At 45.8% G+C, this 19785-nt stretch overlaps 1 protein-coding gene across 1 annotated transcript in view; it reads left to right on the forward strand.

Annotated features, from left to right (window-relative positions):
• Positions 1–74: 74 nt before the first annotated feature.
• Positions 75–19785, forward strand: part of KLHDC8B (kelch domain containing 8B) — a 34770-nt gene continuing 15059 nt past the window's right edge. Inside the window, exons 1-2 of the mRNA XM_044452101.1 lie at positions 75–110; positions 10168–11009. Coding sequence (XP_044308036.1) covers positions 10634–11009 — 376 coding nt within the window. The 5' untranslated portion in view covers positions 75–110; positions 10168–10633. The remainder of the gene's footprint in view (positions 111–10167; positions 11010–19785) is intronic.

Here is a 19785-nt window from a genome sequence, read left to right on the forward strand (position 1 = left end):
GAGGAGAAGAAGCGGCATTGGAGCAGGGCGGCGAGGAGCGGGAAGAAGGAGTGCCTCCCAGCCTCGCTTGCGGAGTTTGCGCGGGCCAGAGGATCGCGCAGTGCGGCGAGGTGAGCGCCGCACTCGGGGCTCCCCGGGGCCATCAGTGAATCTGATGCGTCGAGTCGCGGCGGGGAACTCCGATCGGCGCACGGTGCCGTCCTTCTGCTTTGCCGAGCGCCCGAGCCCTGCGGGGAAGAGGAGGAGGAACGGGCGCCTGCGCCGCCGCCGCCTCTTCCTCCAAAGTTTGTGTCGGCGGGGAGCAGGGAGGGCCGGGGCGAGGCCGCACGGAACCGGTGCCGGGTCTGTGCCCTCCAGGCGCCTCCCGCTCCCCGAACAATCGGAGAGGTGCCGGGGCGCGGAGCTGTGCGGGCAGGCGGTGGGGCGTCGCGCAGAGTCCCCGCGAGCTCCGCACCTCCTCTCTGCGGCCATTTGGCGGCGGAGCGCCGGGCGCGTCGCGGGCCGGGCGGGCTTTTGCGGCGGCTGCCGAAGGTGAGCGCTGCTCATGCCTCGGAGCCAGCCTTCTCCTTAGTCGGCGCTTTAGCAACTCTTCCATTGCTGGCGGGGAGGGGGGCGGGGGGGCGGCGGCTGTCGGATAAGCCAAGGTGGGCTGCGGAGGCAAGCCGCAGCCTTACGCTTGTTCCTCCAGGTAGTGCACCCCTGAGAGGGAAACGGGGAGCATTTGCCTGGCGGATTAGAGCTTGTGTTCACGATACATTTTTAAGGTCGTCATTTAGAGTTCCTCCATATGAGATGTTTTCAGTGTCCAGTAAATGGTGCCACTAAGCATGTGCAGAGTTGTTCTCTAGACTTCTCCCCATGCCAGCAGTGCCACTCGTGCAGCCTGTCCTGCACCCGTTTAGTCTGAAGTAAGACCCAGCGTGCTTCAAGTTGATTAAACAATGACTGTGAAAGGAGCATTACCTTGAAAGAAAAAAAGATTGGAAAGCAAGCACATTAATTTTCTTTTAAAAAATCAGTGAAAAGCATGTTTTGGAATTGTGGGCAGGGCCAGGAGTGAGTCTGTTCTTACCCCTTCTTAGCCAAACAGAAAAGTCGCTACCTCACACCTCTTGTGTGTTACTGTGTGCTGAACAGAGTAGAGTTAAGAGAGATTCTCTCTCTTAAGGTCCGCCGCTTTTTTAGTGCCTCGCCTTCGTAACTCTGTTCAGGCAGCTTCTGGAGACCAAAAGAGGCTTGTCTTGCCTGGGTCTTTCAGTGAGGTGAGCTCTTGCCCCACTGTCCCCACAGCGTGCTCCCTTCTCCGTAAGAAGAGCTCTGCTGAAGTGGGTCAGAGCACTCTGAAGTCCAGCATCCCGTTTTCCTACAGTAGCCATGAAGATGGCTCTGGGAAATCTATGACAAAGTTAGCTGCATGTGGTTAGTCCTCAGTATTTTTTGTATTCAGACTTGCTGGTTCTTTTGGTCTTGGAGGTTGCATGTAGCCCATCTCATGACCAGGAATCATTGACAGTCATGAATCGGTCTAATCTGCTTTTCAGCCCTCTGCACTAGTCACCATCCCCACATCTTGAGAGAGCAATTCCATAGTTTAATTCTGCAACTTGTGGAGAACTGTCTTTTGTCTGCCATCAGTTTCCTGTCACTTGGCTTCATGGATTGGCCCCCAGTTCTAGTATTGTGAGAGAGGGAAAAATAGTCCATTTCCTATATGCATCATGTTAAATCTTGATTATGGCCCCCTTTAGACTTCTTTTTTGGATAACAAGATAACCTCAGGCTTATTTCCTCATAGGGGAGTTGCTTCAGTCCCCCATCTGGCAGTGATTGCATCTTTTGAGAAAATGAACAGACTCTTGTTCCTCTGATGAGGGATGCAGGGAGAAGCAGTGATTTAGTGGTGATAAATGATTTAATCTTTCCATACAGTGTCTCCAAGATAACAGGTGAAAAGCCAGCTATTGGCTTTCTCAGAGGCTTAGTGAGGGAAGGCCCACCCGCCTGGAGTTCGCCCTTGACTTTTAGGCTTACAGCCTAACATTGTGCAGCATAGTCAACATGGCTAGTTGGAAAATGGTAAATCTACAGCATGTGACATTGGACAGCTGCTGTTAAACTTCTGAGCAGGAGCAGTCTGTGCAATGGTGAGGACTTGAGACTTGCAGCATCAGCCATGTGAGAAGTACACGACCTCAGAGCTGTGGGCCAGAGATGGGGTTTGGAATTGGAAGCACAACCCAGGCTGTGTAGAAACAACATTAGAGCATTGCTTGAACCCCCAGCTCCTTTTAGAAATCATTAAGTGTTGACTCATGCATTAGTATTCACTTGTGGGTCACGGAGTGTATGCCAAGAATCTGGGAGCAGTATGGCATAACCACGTATTCAGGTTTGTTTTGATCCTTCTGAGAGGTTTATGTGCTTAGAGGTGAAAAGGGTTTGGAAAAGGGTGCTCATAAGTAGTCAAGACCTGGCCCTTGAGAGAGGAGCTGATGATCCCTGGTTTCAGGTCTGTCCTAGATCCAGGCATTCACTTAGCCCTTGGATGTACTTCCAGTGCCACAGCACCCGTGGCCTTGGAGCATACCTTGCGATGAAAGGAATGACAGCTTCTGACATGAGCACAATCTCTCTCTCCCCCCCCCCCATCGTTATGTAACCAAAATAAACCTATTCGAGGATTTAGGGAAGGGCTTCTAGAAGAAGGTATGTAGCATTCCAGGTTGGGATTGAGGCCCAACACATCTGTTAGAAACTAAGTGCTGGTTGATTTGATGGCTCCCTACTGCCTGCCAGTTGTTATTGGATAGGATGCGTTCTTAATTGCAAAACTGTTGGCACGTCACCATAAATACAGCGAGCAGGATGGAAGCAGAACGATGGAGGTGTTGAATAGCGGGTAGAGGATCCAGGTCTGTGGCTGCACATGGTTCCAAACTGGCTTTAATGCACTGATCCTAAGTTACTGTCTCTGGGGTAATGTTCATTCCATCTGAAAAGAAGGGAACTTTTTGTTTATTACCCTTCGTACCCATGAATTCCAGTCTGTGACCAAGGAAAAAATCAAGGGGATTAAGCAGCATCGGCATGACCCAGATCTCACGTAATGGTGACAAATCATGGGTCAATTAACCCACAGTTTACCATATGCCAGATGTATTTTGCCAACATAGGCAATCTTCAATTGGGCTGATTGGACATTATTGCACGATGCCTGAATTGGATGCTACAGGCTAATTGTGGGTCAACAGTTACAATTAATTGTTGAATTAACCTATAATGCCTGGAATTGGATGTCACATTGTAACTTTTGATTGAGCCAATCAGAATTTGCATATGCAAAATGCCAGTAGAACCCTGTGGGTTAATAACCCGCAATTAGCTGCTGTTTAGTGCAAAGAGGCCCAGTGTGTCATTTTCATACCTGCCCATGCATAGGCCTGGAAGTCACCTATTTCTTCCAGAAGATGGTGTTGTCCTTTCCTTTTCACCTTTTCTCAAAACATCAGCTAGACTGGCAGAATACTTTTTTTCCTGCATCCTTTTTTCTTCAGTTGCTTGGAATATCTCCCCATTTCTTGCTTATAAGTTTTTTATTTCTAACATAACGTGTATTACCAATTTTATCCTTTTGATTGTTTTTAAGTCCATATATCATACCTCTTTATTAAAACTCAGTTGGCTTAAGCCAGCCTTCCTCAGTCTGGTGTGCTTAGCTGCCAGGTGTGCTCAGCTACAGTTCTCGGCATCCCCCGCTTGAAAGCCAGCCTTATCATGGGTGAGCTTCATTCATTCTGTCAGGAGGCTGTGTCTTGCTATGGCTCTCATCCCTCCCTCAGTCTCTCCCTCCCTCTATTTAAGAGGACTTCCCTCTATACAAATGAGAGCAAAGCAAGATGTTTTTTGTAGCAAATGCAGCATATCTGCCAAAATACCAAGGAGGGAGAGCTCTCCAAAGAAGGATTGGCAGGTGGGAAGGAGAGGTGCTTAACCCATTCTCTGCCCACTGATTCTCTCTTGCGTACAATCCCCATGCCATCTTTAAGTGCCCTGGGAAATCAACAGCATATACGACAATTTGTTCAGCCATATGATGGAATCATAGGGTTGGACTAGCAGGACTGACTAGGGGAAATAGGTGACAAAGACACCGTACTCCTTGCCAAGCAACTGAACTGATCCTGCTCTCACTTGCAGCAAACAAGCCCTGTAGCTGGGAAGCAACAACATTTCAGTTATCTCTCTCTTGTTGGTTGTGGGACCACCAAGCTACTTTCTGCTTGTTAGATCTCGAACTGTAATGTCTTGGGCTACTACAGTATGGAGTTCTTTATTTCCTAGGAATGTGTGTCCCAGGTAATCTATGGAGTCTTTCCTGGGCTGGTGCCCTCCAGATAGTTTAGACTGCATCTCCTGGCATCCTTGTGCATTAGCCATGCTGGGTGTGGCTAGTGGGACTTAATAGTCCAAAACGCCTGGGGGGCACCAACTTGGTGAAGCCTGATCTACGCATTTACTACACTTGCATGGAATCTCCCATCTCATGGCAGAACTTGGCCTTTTGAGAATCTTTGCTTCTAGTCTTCAGATTGCAAATAATAACTTGACAACATATGGACAAGAACTGGAAGGGACTCAGAGATGGAAAGGAAATAGTTTCCAAAATGGTTGGTGTACCTATGGGGCTCTCTGTTGTGTGCCCTCTGATCTTTGGGACTTCCTGATGCTGCTTCTATTCTCTCTTTGCCTTTTTCTTTATAATCCCTGCTTTAAAATTTCAAATTATTTGCTAGCCCATGTCTCCGAAGCAGAGTAAGTATCTGCACCATATTAGTTTGCATAATTATGGCAGAATTTCAGAGGGTGCTGAACAAGGGTCATTTCTTTTTCTGTTTGTGTCTCAGAACAGACACAGCTCTCTATCCTATGCTAAACGTGATCTTTCAAATCAACTCAGGCTTAACAGGCTCAAGCTAATAAAAAAGGAATTTTCTGTTGGCTTAAGATGGAATCTTTAAGTCTTTCTTTGAGGCAGGAGATGGTTAAGGCACCAGCAGCAGAATTAACTTGGCAAGGCAGCACATCCTTGCTTGTGAGTGGGATTTTTTAAACTTTTTTTTAAAAAACAGATACATATTTTAAACTCTTGGCTGCTTGTACTGAACTGCAGTGGGAGCTAGAGCTCAAGATTGCTGAGTAAGCTGTGCTAGCAATGCGGTCAAAGCCTCTGCATTCAATTCATGGAAAAGTGGGATCTGACACTTTCTCTGGACAGTGGCTTCCCGTTTGTTCTCTAGTGGTTCCATGAGCTTGCAATGGCATAGTAGCTGCATGAAGGACATGATCCACAGTCTTTTCACTCTGTGGTTTCACCTGCCAAGTTCCCCCCACAGGCCTGAAGTGTAAAGCTGGAAACTGTCGAGCACTGTTGCTGCAAGCTCAGTTCTTTCTTGTAGCAAGTTGCTTGCTTGCTTGCTTGCTTGCTTGCTTGCTTGCTTGCTTGCTTGCTTGCTTGAAGGCTATTTAAGCCATCTTTGGCAAGGTGGACAGTATCAAATATTAATCTGAATGTTTGCACATGTATCAGAATGTTTGCATGCGCAAAGGTCACATGTGAATTTATTTCCCCTGATTTATTGTTTCAATACTAGTTAGAACATTTGAACACCTAAGAAATTCACATCAGAAGGGCTGACCTAGCTCTTTTCTGAATGAATGAATGAATGAATGAAATGGGAGCTAACATTTGCAAAGCATGGGCTGCTTTGTTGGATCATCTTTCTGTCCCTCATCTCCCCTTCTGATCACCAGAACTGTCTGTAGGTGCATGTATTTCCAAACAACACTTAGAAAACTGCTCCTGCTCTTTTTGTCTTTATAGGTTGACCTCATTTTAAAGTACAGTAGACTTTTTCAGGGGAACCCAAAGTACCCATCTCTTCCACCCAATCACTGCCCAGGTAATTTAGAGGTTTCTTATTTATTCTGCCTACTGTTATGCTCATTTTTGTAGCTTAGAAGAACCCCACCGAATCAGACCATTGCTCTGCTTGAGTGCCCTGTTTTTCCACAGCGACCACCTGATCCTTCTGGGCATCTTACACTGCTACCTGGTGGGCCACTGTGGGAAATGGGTGGCTGGTCTATCTAGCTGGGCTGCTCATGGGAACAGCAGATGGGTGGGTGTTTGAATGGTAAACCATCATGGTTGCAGAAAGAAATAAAATTGATGCCATTGAAAGTGCATGTTCTCCTTCACAGCAAGTGCTTCTTCAGCCCTCAGCACAGCAAAATCCAGTAGAGCAGAATACCCTCATCTATGTTTTCTCTGTATATGGCTAACTACGATTCTAATACTAGTCTGGTATTTCAGGGGTATGTGACTTTTTCCAGCCCAGTGGTCAGTTCCCGATTTGGAGAAGCTTTCTGGGCTGCCTTCCAATGGAAGGCAGGTCAAAAGGCCAAAGGGCAGGATCAAAAGGCCAGCATGTTTTGAAACAGTTTTACTGTCAATAATGAAAACTTAGGAAACGTTTTCTATCCTTTCAGAATGCAAAAAAATGCACAAAACAGCACAAAATCTAATCTAATAAATAAAAAAAAAGCTGGGAAACAACAAACAACTGGTGGTCAGGTAGAAAGGGGACAGAGGAAGGGAACAAGCAGACATGCGGAGAAACCTGGAAGGCCAGATTTGGGACTGGGGCTGAGGTTTTGCATCACTGCTGTATTCCTTTCCTTAATTTTTACAGGTCCTTTCAAAGGATCCTTTAGAACACATTCCTATGCATGTTCAGACAGTAGAAATTCTGGCTGGGGCATACTGGTAGTTGCAGGATTTTTTTCCTGACTAAATATGCATAGAATTTGTTCCCTCAACTAGTTTTTGGCCCTCTGGCTCAAGGTTCTCTAGCCCCACACACACCCCCCCCCAGCACACTGAGCTCGTAATTTTTCACAAATTGCATGCTGCAACCATGGCGCATCTGGGACCAAACTGCAGTCCGTGCGCTATTGGGGCTGCTCTGTTCTTATACACTAGGAATGCCACTTTGCTTACAGATTAAACTTCTGCTTTTCCTGCTAGCCTCAGGAGCCAGGTCCCTCAGGCCCTGAAGAGGGAAGGAAAAAAATAGTTCCTGCTCTCCATCTCCTAAGAGCACTGGAAAGCCCCCAGGGGCCAAAGCTATTCCGGATCTGGGGACTGGTTATCAATATTTCATGCCTGCGTTGCTAAATTATGCAGCTCTCAGCTATTAAGATACTAAAATACCTCATTTTGTGAGGAGGAAGATAAATGAGCTGTGGAGTCCTCCACAAGATTTAAAAATGGGGGATTTATCGTACTCCGAGGGCTGGCTGCAAATTATAAGCTCTGGGTGAAGCACAGTGCAGACAAGAAGGGATCAGTCCTCCATGCTGGCACCAGAGCTGAGGCTCCAGAGCTGCCCATTAAATGTAGCTGGGGAGCCTGCCTGATACCTGGAGTCCGTACTGAAGGTGCGTGTTGAACCTATGAAGACTCCTTCAGCAGCAATTTCTAGCCTCTTTAGTACCATAAACCACATCCTGCAAATGTGCACTCTTGTAGTCTGTGTGGCTTTTTTCAAACTGCATCACAGCTGAAAAGCATGAAAATGCATTGGCGCACAGTTTACTAGGTTCAGACAGCATGATAACCCCATGATAAGGGTTGAGTATGGGTTGTCATTGAAGCATGTGTTATCATATTGTCTGACCCAAGCTGAGGCAACAAGCCATGATGAACAACCCAACATCAAGTCATGAGTTGTTTGTGATTAACAAGCTATGACTCATTGAGTGGGTTATCATGTTGTCAGAACCCAGGCAGAGTATGGTTACTTCTGAACTGTCAGGAGGTGGCAGTATCGCTTTGCTTTCTATAATGCTGTCCTATCCTGATGAAGAGTTCTGGAGAACTCAAAAGCTTGCACACTCTTTTGTGACATTTTATTTGCTACTACTTACGCTATTGCCTAGTTGTGGATTTTGGTATCTGGGGTTGCTCATGGAATAACACGGATTCCTGTGCTTCTTATATTTGAAGGAACCTGCATGTAAAAGAACGGTGTTCTTAAAAGGGTGATCAGTGAAGGGTCCTGGGCATTTCACTAGGATCAGTTCACTATTATCTGATTATTGACCTGAGTGAAACACTTTCAAGACTGATGGCACACATGACAACTGCTGTGTTTGAGTGATGGAATAATACAGAGGGGAAAAGAAAAAGCTGTCTCTTGAAAATTTAGCTGCTTGTCATTAATGGTGCAATTCTTTGCCTGTTTAGACATGGGATTACACCCTTGTTACTTTCCTGAGTTAGGGCTATAATGCTCAGAAGAAAGCAGGAGCCTTTGGCTGGTCTCTCCTTCCAGCTTTTGCAGCTATTCTTGCCACATCCTGGTAGTTTGTGTTGGTCTCTTGCAAAAATAACTAACAATGAGTCTTGTGGTACTTCAGAGACTTAACTAATGTACCCTAACATAAGCTTCTGTGGAGTGTGACCCATTTCTTCAGATGCAAGGAGCATTATATTACTGCTTAGAGATATTTTTAAATATGGTCAACAGAATGCAAATCTGTTTCATAATAACTGCCTGCAGAGCTTTAACTGTCAGGTGATACAGACATGGAAATAATAATGATAGTGTCAAACTAATATTGAGAGGTTCAGGTTTATATAAAGTACAATGATTTACAAGAGGAAACTATTGACAATTGACTGTTTACCTTTCACCCCTCCTTCCCATTCAAATTACCTAAAAATGTGAAACTTTCTGTGATGCCTCTGAGATCTATTGAAATGGGCTATGGAAGCTCTGGTCAGAATAAATTCAATACATCCTGATTCTCTTATCCTCTGGTGACCTCACTGTTGTAATTTTCCAGGAAATGTGTTTTGAAGCTGTCTGCATCCCAGCAGGCACCTTTCACATTTACTTAAGTCTCCCTCTCTGCAGTGTGTGTTGTCTTTCCACCCAAATCTGTATGTACCAGATGGGCCTGTTGTGTTCTCTTGGGGTGCCTGTGATTCGTTTGACAAGGAGGGTCATCCTGCGACGGAGCAGTGCTGATGACCTGTGGATGCAGGTAGTCACTGCTGCTCTCTGGAGACAGTAGGCCAGGCTTATCCAGCAGCTGCTGCTAAGGTTACTGGGAGCTTCCAGGAATGATGATGATGAAACAACTCCCTTGTTCCAAGCCCATCTTTGGCTTTATTTTTGCCTTGGTTGAGGCACATAATTCTAAAGAGTTTAGATTAGTTAATACAGAAGTACTGCTGCATTTGTTCTGCACTCAGAAGTACAGATTGGAGAGGTTCCTCTGCAGATTAACAATCAGGAGGGGGAACCTGCTCTCGTACCACAGTAACCACCCTGATTTTATATACAAAAACGGGTGTAGAGGGCTGTAGCTTAGTCCCAGGAGTCAACTTCAGCCTTTGGGGCATCTGAGCAGACCACTGCCTTTCCACGAATTATTTGGTGGTTTCCTGGCTTCTGTCTCCCCCCCACCCCACCCAAAGCTTGAATGACTTTTCCAAAATCTTAGTTATTGGCAGTAAGAGTTATCAGCTAAAACCAACTGATATTTTTGGTATTTTGGCCCCATCCTTGTTTGCTTCAGGGCCCATACACCAACCGAAGGCAGACCCCATGACCTTCTCTACAATTGAATTTGGCTGTGGGGTTGAAAGAAGTTCTGCACCTCTGCGACAGAGAGAAAGGTAGCTGGTCTAGGTTGCTTGATCATGCCAGTGCAACAACTGGGCTAGAATCAAGCTTTCCACAGGGAGGCACCATGCTGTCTAGTTCATTAAGAAAGGATAAGGTGTTTCTGAGAGAGGCCTTGGAAGAACAAATGGTGCTTAGGGAACGCATGTTTCTGCTTTGGTTTATGGGTGGAGCAGAGCTAATCTTGGCTATGATCAATTCAGGTGAGATTCCAGGAATGTGGATGTCACTGCTGGGCTGAATGCTTAAACACAAAGAATAACAAGAAATAATTGTGGGTAACCTGTTAGGAGACTCTCTATGTGATCCAGCAAGGCCCAGTTTCTCAAAATGGCTCCCATGACAATCCTTAGTAACATTGTGCCTCCCTTTCCCTCCTCCCCTTCTGTCTCTCCTTTGGAGGCTGCTGCAGGTCTTGCCGTCAGTACAAAGGTCCAAGAGACACCACGATCGGAAGACAACTTGCTGAAGGAGTGCCACTTTCTGAGACTGGTTGGCCTACTGATCTTTCATGCCTGCCCCCAGAATCCTATGCCCGGCCTGAGTGTACGTGGCATCTCTTTGGCACATCCCCAGCCATTCAGGATAGGAATGGTTCCCCTCCCTCAGGAGGCCACACCTCTTGGGCACCACGGCGCTCCTGGTCTGCCCCCTTGGGGAACCCTGGACTCTCCTTGCAGCCATATCTACTTTCCAATCTACTAATGCCTTGTGGATGTGGAGTTCCAGTGTCACAGGAAGTAAAGCCGCCGATCTGCCTCAGACCAGCCCGAGCAGATCTCCAGGATGCTGTGTGGAAAGCTGCCACATTGAGGTGGCAAGTTGGTGTGTGCGCCGTGGCCATGTCTGCCTCCTGAGATGCCAGGCAGCCAGGCAAAATGGAAGCTGCCAATCCCAAATCCTTCTTCTGGGAGTGTTTCCCCCCTATGCCTACCTGTCGGGTGTACTGCAGCCCAACCTACCAGGACGGACATCTCTTTGTGGCAGGTGGATGCAGCCAGCAGGGCCAGCCCCTGGACACGGTGGAGATGCTGGATCTTGTTTCTTGCAAGTGGGCGGCGCTGCCCCCTATGCCCACCCCACGGGCAGGAGCTGCGGCAGTGATGCTTGGCAAGGATGTGCTGGTGATCGGAGGGGTGGACTCCAAACAGTGTCCTCTGACCTCGGTTGAAATGTACCACGCAGATGAGGGCAAGTGGGAGAAGAAAGCGGACCTGGCCCAAGCCTCCATGGGTGTCTCGGCTGTTGAGAAAGGTGGGTGGCAATTCACGCCGGGGTTGTGGAAGGCTTGAGGAAGAACACAGATCTTTCTGTGTTTGTGCTCGGAGCATTTGGGAGGGTGGCCTCTGTTTCTGTAGAAATAATTGGAACCTGCATCAAAAAGTCGCAACACAGAGTGTATGTGTAGAATGCCAGCCACCCAGCCACGTCTCCCGCTGACGTATTCCATTCTTTCTCCTTGCCCCATTCTTCTATTGCCATCCCCCAGCGTTAGTATTCTGTGCCCAGTGAGCATGCTCAGTCATCATTAGGCTGTTTTGAGGAGTTTGCTCCTGTTTTTTGTACTCCTGCAAATTTTGACATCCCTCCATGCCGTTTGATACCTCCCTCGTGTGCATTGATGGTGCTTTTTGGGCTCCATAAAGATCCACATTTGGTTAATGAGTTTGCTATTAGTATGTAGCAGGGGTGAGTAATTTAAGGATATTTGGGGGGGATTTTTGCTGTGAAGCCTTAAAAGGAGTTAAATGTAGCTTGCAGACTAGTTAAATTTGATCTTTTTGTTGCTGTGTGAGCAGTTTTTCCTGTTTAAATTTTGAAGGAGAAAAAGCATGGTGGGGCCTGCATGAGACCTGTGGATGACACATTGCCCAACCCTGGCACATAGGATACCTCTTAAGGAAGTGCTCCTAGTGGATGATGGAGGTTTCAATTTGCCTGACTTTGCATTATGTCCAACTAGTGCTTCATTTCTCAAAGCTCACTTTAACTGGCATTACATGGAACTAGTGTGTCATTTCAGAGCTGCTTATTCTGCTGCTTGTCAAGATAATTTTTTTTCTGTGTTCATGATTTTGTGAAGTTCAGTCTGCTTTTATGGGTGATTTTTTAAATGTGTAAGCTGCTTTGAAAATAACTCTGTTAAAGGGCAGTTTAAAAATGTGTTAAACTTAACTAGGACCTTGGCTGCTCTGTGCAAAATGTTAGCGCACAAACATGTTGTGTGCCTGGACTTTACCTTTCCAAGGTGCTATTGTGGTGCACAGAGGTGAGGCAGCCTGACTGGGCATGTGCAATCCTGTCACCTCAGCACCTTTTTTGCTCACACCCAGCGCTTCATTCAAATCAGTCCTGAGATGTTGATCTGCCAAAGGTAATCAGATGACTCCAGGGAGGGAAGCCTTAGAAATGGATTTGGCCTTTTTGGGCTCTAAATAGAATTACACAGGTGTGCGCCAGCAGGTTTTGTAAACCTATTTGCAAGGCAGTGCCAGTGCCTGGAAAGGCCGAGGTTGAGGCTTCATTTATTTACATTCATTTATGTGGGAGATTAGGATCTTCTCTTGCCGTGTTTTGTGTTTTATTTAAAGTAGCCATAGGAGGCTAGGAAAAGTGATGCTGGGCTGGAGTATCTGTCTAAAACATTCTTCCTGCACTGTTTTCTCAATCTAAATCATGTCCTCAAATTATTATTATTACTAGTAGTAGTAGTAGTAGTAGTAGTAGTAGTACATTACTTGTCTTCCTCTTGCAAGGAACTGAAGGGGGCTTACAAGGTTCTTCACACCATTTTGTTCCGCACACTAACAACCCTGTGAAGTAGGTTAGGCTGAGCCTGTGCCGTGACTGATCCAAAGTTACCCAGTGAGCTGCCTGACTGCAGAGAGACCAGAACCAAGATCTCCTAAGTCCCAGTCCAACATTATGCTGTACTGAAACACCTGTTAGCCTTGCAAGGGTTTCTAGTCTCTCAAAGGACTAGCAGCGGCTTTGGATGATTTAAATTGGGAAATTGGGGGTGGGAAGAGCAGGCTAATATCCTCTTCTGCAGTGCTGCTTTTTGGATTACATTGGAAATCCTCTGTGGCTGCAGTAAGCTAACCATGTACCTACACACAGGCATACCAAGAATTGACTGGCGAGGCTTGTCTGGTGCCTGTGTTGTGATCTTTAAAGTGCCAGAAATAGATTTGTTAGTTATTCCTCCTTATTTAGTCCTTTGGTTTTAGAACAAATGTGTTAATGGGATTTTAGAGTTTTGCACTACTGTGGGCTTTTATCTTGGTTCATATTTTGATTTTATTCTGTTTTCAACTTAATGATTTTATATACAGCAGGACCCCAGTATCTGTTCTCTCAGTTACCATGGATTCACTTAACCTGGGCTGACCATTGGTTCTGCACATTCATGGGGGTTTGGGGAGCAGGATCCCCAGAAAAGTGGAAAATCAGGAGGGAAAAATTGGAAATACCTCCTGGAAACTGCATGCTCTGTCTGGGGACACCACACTTTTTGTCTCTGTACTAGCCAGCTTCACTCATGTGTTTTGTCTCTCAGTGGGCACAAAGACTCTGGAGAATTTTGTGGTTTTTTGCTAGAGAAATTAGCAGTTTTTTCACTTTTATTTATTTATACATGTATTTATAGGCTGCCTATAACTGCTGAGGCCTTTCTAGGCGGCTTACAGTACATAGTTTTGCAGTATGTTTCGATGGGAAACGGCCATACAACTCCCATCCCACCCCAGCCAGTGCAGGATTATGTCCTTACTGCATTGTATGGTTTTAAGCTTGTTGTGTGGACTTCTCAGAGAGCTTCAGCAGATGGGCAGTAAAGCAATTTAATGGTGATAAATTAAATAAATAATACCCATTATTATGTAGATCCCTGCTCAAACATCCATCCCAGTAAAATGCAGTTAGCAGATGTTGGTTTCTGGAAATGAAAACCATGAAAAGTGTCACCTTGTTTTAATTTTTAGAGGTTTCTTCACCATGTTTGGAGTGTTCCTCTCTCTGAGTGTGGCTACAGTCCTTTAGTTCTAGGCGTGTCCTTTTCTGCCCTCTTATCCTCCCTTTCCCTTTTTAACAGGCAGGGCATGCTGGGAGTTGCAGGACTTTTTTCTATCTAAAAATACACAGGATTGCACCTTAAATGTAAATATTTATTTCATTTCTATACCACCCAATAGCCAAAGGCTCTTTTACTTGCATATTGCTCTCTCTTAAATATTACTGGTCAGTTAATTAATCATGAATTGATTTTATTTATTGCTTTTCACTATCTGATGTATTGGTTGGTAATGTTTCATGTAATCAATGAAAATCCTCCAGGTTTTTTTTTTTTTTTTAAACCCTTCAGTTTATTTTCAAAGTGTGTTCTTTGTCATCAGAATCAGATCTGGTAATTACTGTAATTAGTAATTCTTTTCTAAGCCTCTGTAAGCTTTCACGTGTTTCTCTTTTTCTCTGTCTAAGTATTTTTACAAAATAATACATTCTGATAAATCTTTATGCACATTTATAATTTAGTAATCTGATACCATTCATGGGATTATGAATTTGTCTTTAAAATAATTCTTTATTCTGGCCAACAAGCCCAGGCTATGTGACCAGAATAGAGAAACTATCAATGTGCTTAATTTGGATGCACGATTTGCATGATTGCATTATCTGGAGGATTTGTTAATGTAAGAACACAGAAAGCAATGTGGGAGAGAAAAACAAGTTTTTAAAGGCAGGTGTCCCGAGGAATTATTCTGAAGCAAATGGTCTATCCAGTATGGAGTTTTGCAACATACTCCATATACAGTGTGTGTCGGGGAGCGGGCAGGAGTTTTGCAATTCTCTCAGGGTTCCTTCTGCACTCTTGTCTGGAAATCACTCCTTTTGTATATGTTTTAATCTATGTGGAAGCAGAAGGTACTAGATACACAATTAGACTCCACACCCCCTTTGCTGTAATCACAGCTGTGTTCATCGGTAGCATTTCTGTGCTGAAATGGTGGTTCTCTGCCTCATGCTTGCTTCCTTCCCCATTTTCTGGCCCCATCCCCACAGAGGAGTGCTGAGGAGAGCCGGGGAATAGCAGGCATGGCCCAAAGCATTTTGGTACCTGAGACGTCTCAGATGACACGCAGCATTCACATGGTGCATCAGCACCTATCCCTTGAGGGTCAGCAGCAGAACCAGAGGCAAGTCCAGCAGAACCAGAGGCCCTTGGGAAAGAGGGCTTGGGGGGGTGTTCCTGTATGCCCCCCTCATTCTTGTTATTTTTACATCTGTGCATCCTACACCCCAGGCCCAGCCTGTGCAATTGGCTAGAGCAGCAGTTCCCAAACATTTTTGGTCATGGCACCTTAACTCTGTCTCTGCTTTTCACTAACCAGTGTGAACCCACAACAGTCTTCCTTCTTTCATCTGCTCTTATTGCCTGAGTGTTTTGCATAACGTAGTAGGTTTGGAATAAAGAGAAAACATTTTTAATATAATGAATGAATAAAGCAATTACATGGTGACATCCCAAATGCATTCTTTCTATTATTCCCAACATTACGCAACAGAGTCTCGGGAACCAAATGACGTGATGCTTTTCCTCAACTGACAATTGAATAGTTGACCTCATGTGGTTTCACTTTAAAGTCCGTTTTAAGTTTGATTTTGGAGATTTTTCGTGGAACCCCTACGAGGCTTTTGTGGAAACCTAGGGATATGCAGAACTCAGCTTGAGAACGGCTGGACTAGGAGAAGAGTACAAGGCAAGTACATCTCACCTCTGGAGTCTGGCCTTTGCTTGCATACTCAGAGAGGGTGGTGAGCAGGCAGTAGGGAGAAGCAACAACAGGGCAGGGTTAGGGTTAGGGTTACAAGTGGGCACTGGTAATATCGATTGGTTTCTTGCCCCAAGGGTCCCCAGTGGGGCCTACACTGTGCCTCCCTGCCATTTTTGGCATGGGGGCTTCCTTTGCTTCCTATGCAGGTCAGTGGCGCACTGGAAGAGGTTTGTGCAGGCACTCCAGTACCTCGAGCCATTGGCTCCAGAGTTCCCTCTCTTCCTCCCCTTTCCTGGGCATCACCAGAAGGAGGTGGCTTAGTTTGAGATTGACAGATGACAGTATGTCCAGTGCCACCCTAGGTTATGGGGTTCCATTATCAAATTACTGGCAGGACAAAAGCACTCCTCTTATACCAGCTAGGTTTAGTGCTGCCCTTTGGGATGTTAAAAAAGAGGTCTTTACCCTCTTTTGTCTGTGAGGGTGAGAGCCGGTGTGGCATAGCAGTTAGAGCATCAGACTGGGATTAGACAGATCTGGGTTCTAGAAGATCACTGGGTCGCTTGGGCCAGTCACTGACTCAGCCTAATCTGCCTCACAGGGTTGTTGTGAGGATAAAGGGAGAGGAAGTGAAAGAAGGTACTGTAAGCTGCCTTGGCTTCCTTGCAGGAAAAAGGGCAGGCTATAAACAAAGAAACAAATAGAATGAGGGTTGTTCTTGGCTATGTAGACAAGCGCCTCCCCCCCCGCCCCCCTCCCCGGCAAATGCATGATGGTATCGCCTTCCCCAGCTCAGCGGCCTCCAGCAGTGTTGGACTGTGAATCTCATTCTCATCACACCAGCTTGTGGACCATGCTGGCTGGGCCTCGTGAGAGCTGCAGTCCCGCACATAATGGAAGGCCTCACCGTGTCAAGGGGGGATTCTGACTGAGCTGGGGTCGCTTCTCCTGTGGAAGAGTGTTGGTCAGAAAGTGCAGGGAGCTCCTTGCTACACCAGCCAAGCTAGTGAGCTGGGGCAGGGGGCTACCCATGCTGCCGTGCAGGCCCCGTCCATGTCCTTTCGGCACGTGAGGGCGTTGTGGGTCTCCCCATTCAGTGGCTGTCACGTCCCCTCCCTCTCCTTCCCCTCGTCTCCCTTCTCTTCTCCAGGTAAAATGTAACCTAGTTCCTTCAGCTTTGATGCCTGTGAGATAAAACTCACTAAATGGAATATCTTCTTCTAGGAGTGGAAAAATGTGCCAAAATAAAGGATGACTGAGTCTGATACATTTTCTTCCCTGCTTGGTTTGGGTGTAATTATCAGTTGGCGAGCTCAAAACTCGCAACTGCCTCTTCTTCTTATAGGCCTTTTATTTGAAGTGCATCAGAAGAGTTGAAAATGGCATTGTCTGAATAACTCAGTGTCCTTCGCAGTCTGGAGCAGCTCTGGCTGAGCAATGTGTCTATTACACAGAAATTGAAGATGAGCCAAAAGAAGAAGACAGATGCATTTGGTCTTTACTCCTTTTTAAAACTTAACATTTTCAAGTGTGGGAGAAAATGGCTTCCTAGCTCCCTTTTCAGTAGGACCCAGTCAGTACTTTGCAAGTCATAGAGAGTATAGTGGTATATATGTGGTATAGTGATTAGGTTATTGGACTATGGCTAGGGAGATCCAGGCTCAAATAACCACTCAGCCAGAAAAACTCACTGGGTAAACCTGTACCAGGGACTGAGCAGGTCTGGATGACACTGCCGCTTGCTGTGGATTATTTAGCCTGTGATGAACTGTGGCCGTTGCTGCAGCACATTTGGCCCCGGGTTGCATATGCAGCCCAGAGGTGGTCCTGGCATATGAACCCATTGGGTTATGTGGGTTTAATAACTGTGGGTTATGAGAGGGTGAAACAGTGAACTATAGGCTAACCCTCGCAAAGGCTACACTGTCAGGGCTTGCATGACACAACAACCTCAAGTGTGAGTTACATATTTAAAATGGTGTCCATACATGCTCCACAGCCGCTCCTTGGGTTAAACAACTCATGCTGTCATGCTGCTAGCTCTCAACCTCTAACCTACTTCATAGGGTTGTTGTAGCAATAAACAGGAGAATCATACATTCTGCTTTGAGCTTCTTAGTTGGGATATTACATGGAGACTGCAAAAGCAGTAGACAGTCCAAAAATGTGTCATTACGAGGTCTTCCCCACTGCTTGAATTCTATGCCTGCAGGCCGAGACTGATAGCATAAAAGCCATCTGGGGAATCTTTTTGGCAGAAGATGGAATAAAAACCATAAATAAACCTTGCACAGTGTCTTTGAACTCTGCAGGAACACTTCTTTGCTTGAAGCTGGGCACTGGGAAGGGGATGATGTGAGATTGTCTCCATCTGTGAGTTTTGGAATTTTTCTAATGTGCCCAACATGGATTCTTCTGCTTTTTCTGTATATTGGAGAATGCAGAATAAAGACAATTCATCTGTGTAGACCCAACTGAGATAGTTGAGCTTCTGGACTGCACTTCCCCACCACTACAAACCTGCCTTTTCCATTCTGGGCCTAATCTGCCCCTCTGCTTCGGTGCCTTCTTTTTGCTTCCTTTTTCAAAAGAGCTGCATTTGGCATCCTGAGGTGGCAAGTTTTGCTTGGTTTCTGCTGCATTGCATAGGAAAATACAGTAGGCAGCTTGCTTTCCATCTGGGAAAAGGGTTAGTGTTTTCCAAGATGCAAAAGGTTGAAAAAACATATTGAAAATATATTGCTCTGTTGAAAGTAGGATTTATTTAAAGAGGATTTGGAAGGGATTCATGCCAGGTAAGCGAAGGGAAATATCATGTAATAATGCACTTCTTGCCATGAACACCTGAATTCCAGAACTCCTGTGTGTGCTGCAAATGTGTAAGCAAATGTGTTTGTTTTGTATAAGGAAATGCCTTCTAACAGGTCAGGTGATTTGTCCATCACCTAGTCCAGGCAGTGGCTTGCCAGGATATCAGGTAGAGATCTTTCTTATTGCCTGCTGCTTCGTTCTTTTAACTGGAGGCTCCGGGGGCTGAACCTGATTCCTTTGGCATCTAAGGCATATGCTCTGCCACTGAACTATAGTGCACAATTCTGCATTTGTTCATTGGAAGGCACTGAAGCCCTAGTCTCTGGCAACTGGAAATCCTCTTACACGGTGTACACTGTGCCTAATGAGATTTCTCCAAAAATTGCTCTTGTTTGCACAAACGTACAGCTCAAAAGAAGACTAGTGTGGTGCTATGGTTAGTGTGTCACAGCTAGAGCAAAAGAGACTCAGGTTTGAATCTCTGTTCAGCCATGTCCTGGAGTGACCTTGGAGTGGCACATTCTTATAGTCAGACCCACCTCACAGGGTTGCCATGCAGATAAAAGGGAGGGAGAGAGAAGACTGGAGCAGGGATGAGATAAAAATGAAGTAAAGATGGTAATATTGATAATTGAAGCCTTCTTTAACATTAGAAAAGTGAGGCACTGGCTTCTTTAAAAATGGAATCTAAGATGCATTGGCTTTAGCCTGCTATGCAAAGCTAGCTTAGCCAAGTGCACTCAGCCACCCACTTTGGAAACAGCCGGTGCTGCACGCTGCTCTGTGCCTGCCTATGGCCCCAGCAGCCGGGGAAGTCATTGCAAAAACAAAGCACAAGGGAAGGAGTCCCTTAGATTTGTTGCCTGGCCAGAGCTTTTAATAGGAGGAGGATAGTTTATATAAATCCACTATCAGACTGGAAGCAGCCCATCAGGTCTCATACCAACTACCCCTGAGAAGATTTTGACTGAAAATACCAACAACTGTATTTGGGACATGCTAAGCAACTGCTCTGCTATTGATCTATGGCTTCGCTGCACAGGTAAAGACGTCAATTTTCTTCAGCCCATTTAATATTTTTTTTCTTTACAAGCAGCTGGTGCAAATCCTTAGATACCAACATCCCAGAGTTAACAGATCAAAGAAAAAATGTAGCAGCCTGTATGGCCAAGTTCAAATTATCTGTGTGTGGTCGATCCATTTCATCTATCCATTCACCTTAATTACCCAGACTTTGGCTGTGCTATCTATATACGAGCCTCTAACATTCGCTGTACTGTTCCTCCCCCCGCCCCCCCGCACTTCACTTTTTTCGTAGCTGAGATCCCATTTTCCCCTTTTAAGTTAATTTCAGAAGTAAAGTCGGCTGCTTCAGCTTCTGGGTTTATTGCCTGGTTTTTAATCTGCCCAGATCAAAAGGGGTTTTCTTCTGACTGGCCATGACA

Source organism: Varanus komodoensis, unplaced genomic scaffold (assembly GCF_004798865.1).
Source record: "Varanus komodoensis strain SLA01 unplaced genomic scaffold, ASM479886v1 scaffold6_4, whole genome shotgun sequence".
Taxonomy (NCBI): Eukaryota; Metazoa; Chordata; class Lepidosauria; order Squamata; family Varanidae; genus Varanus; species Varanus komodoensis.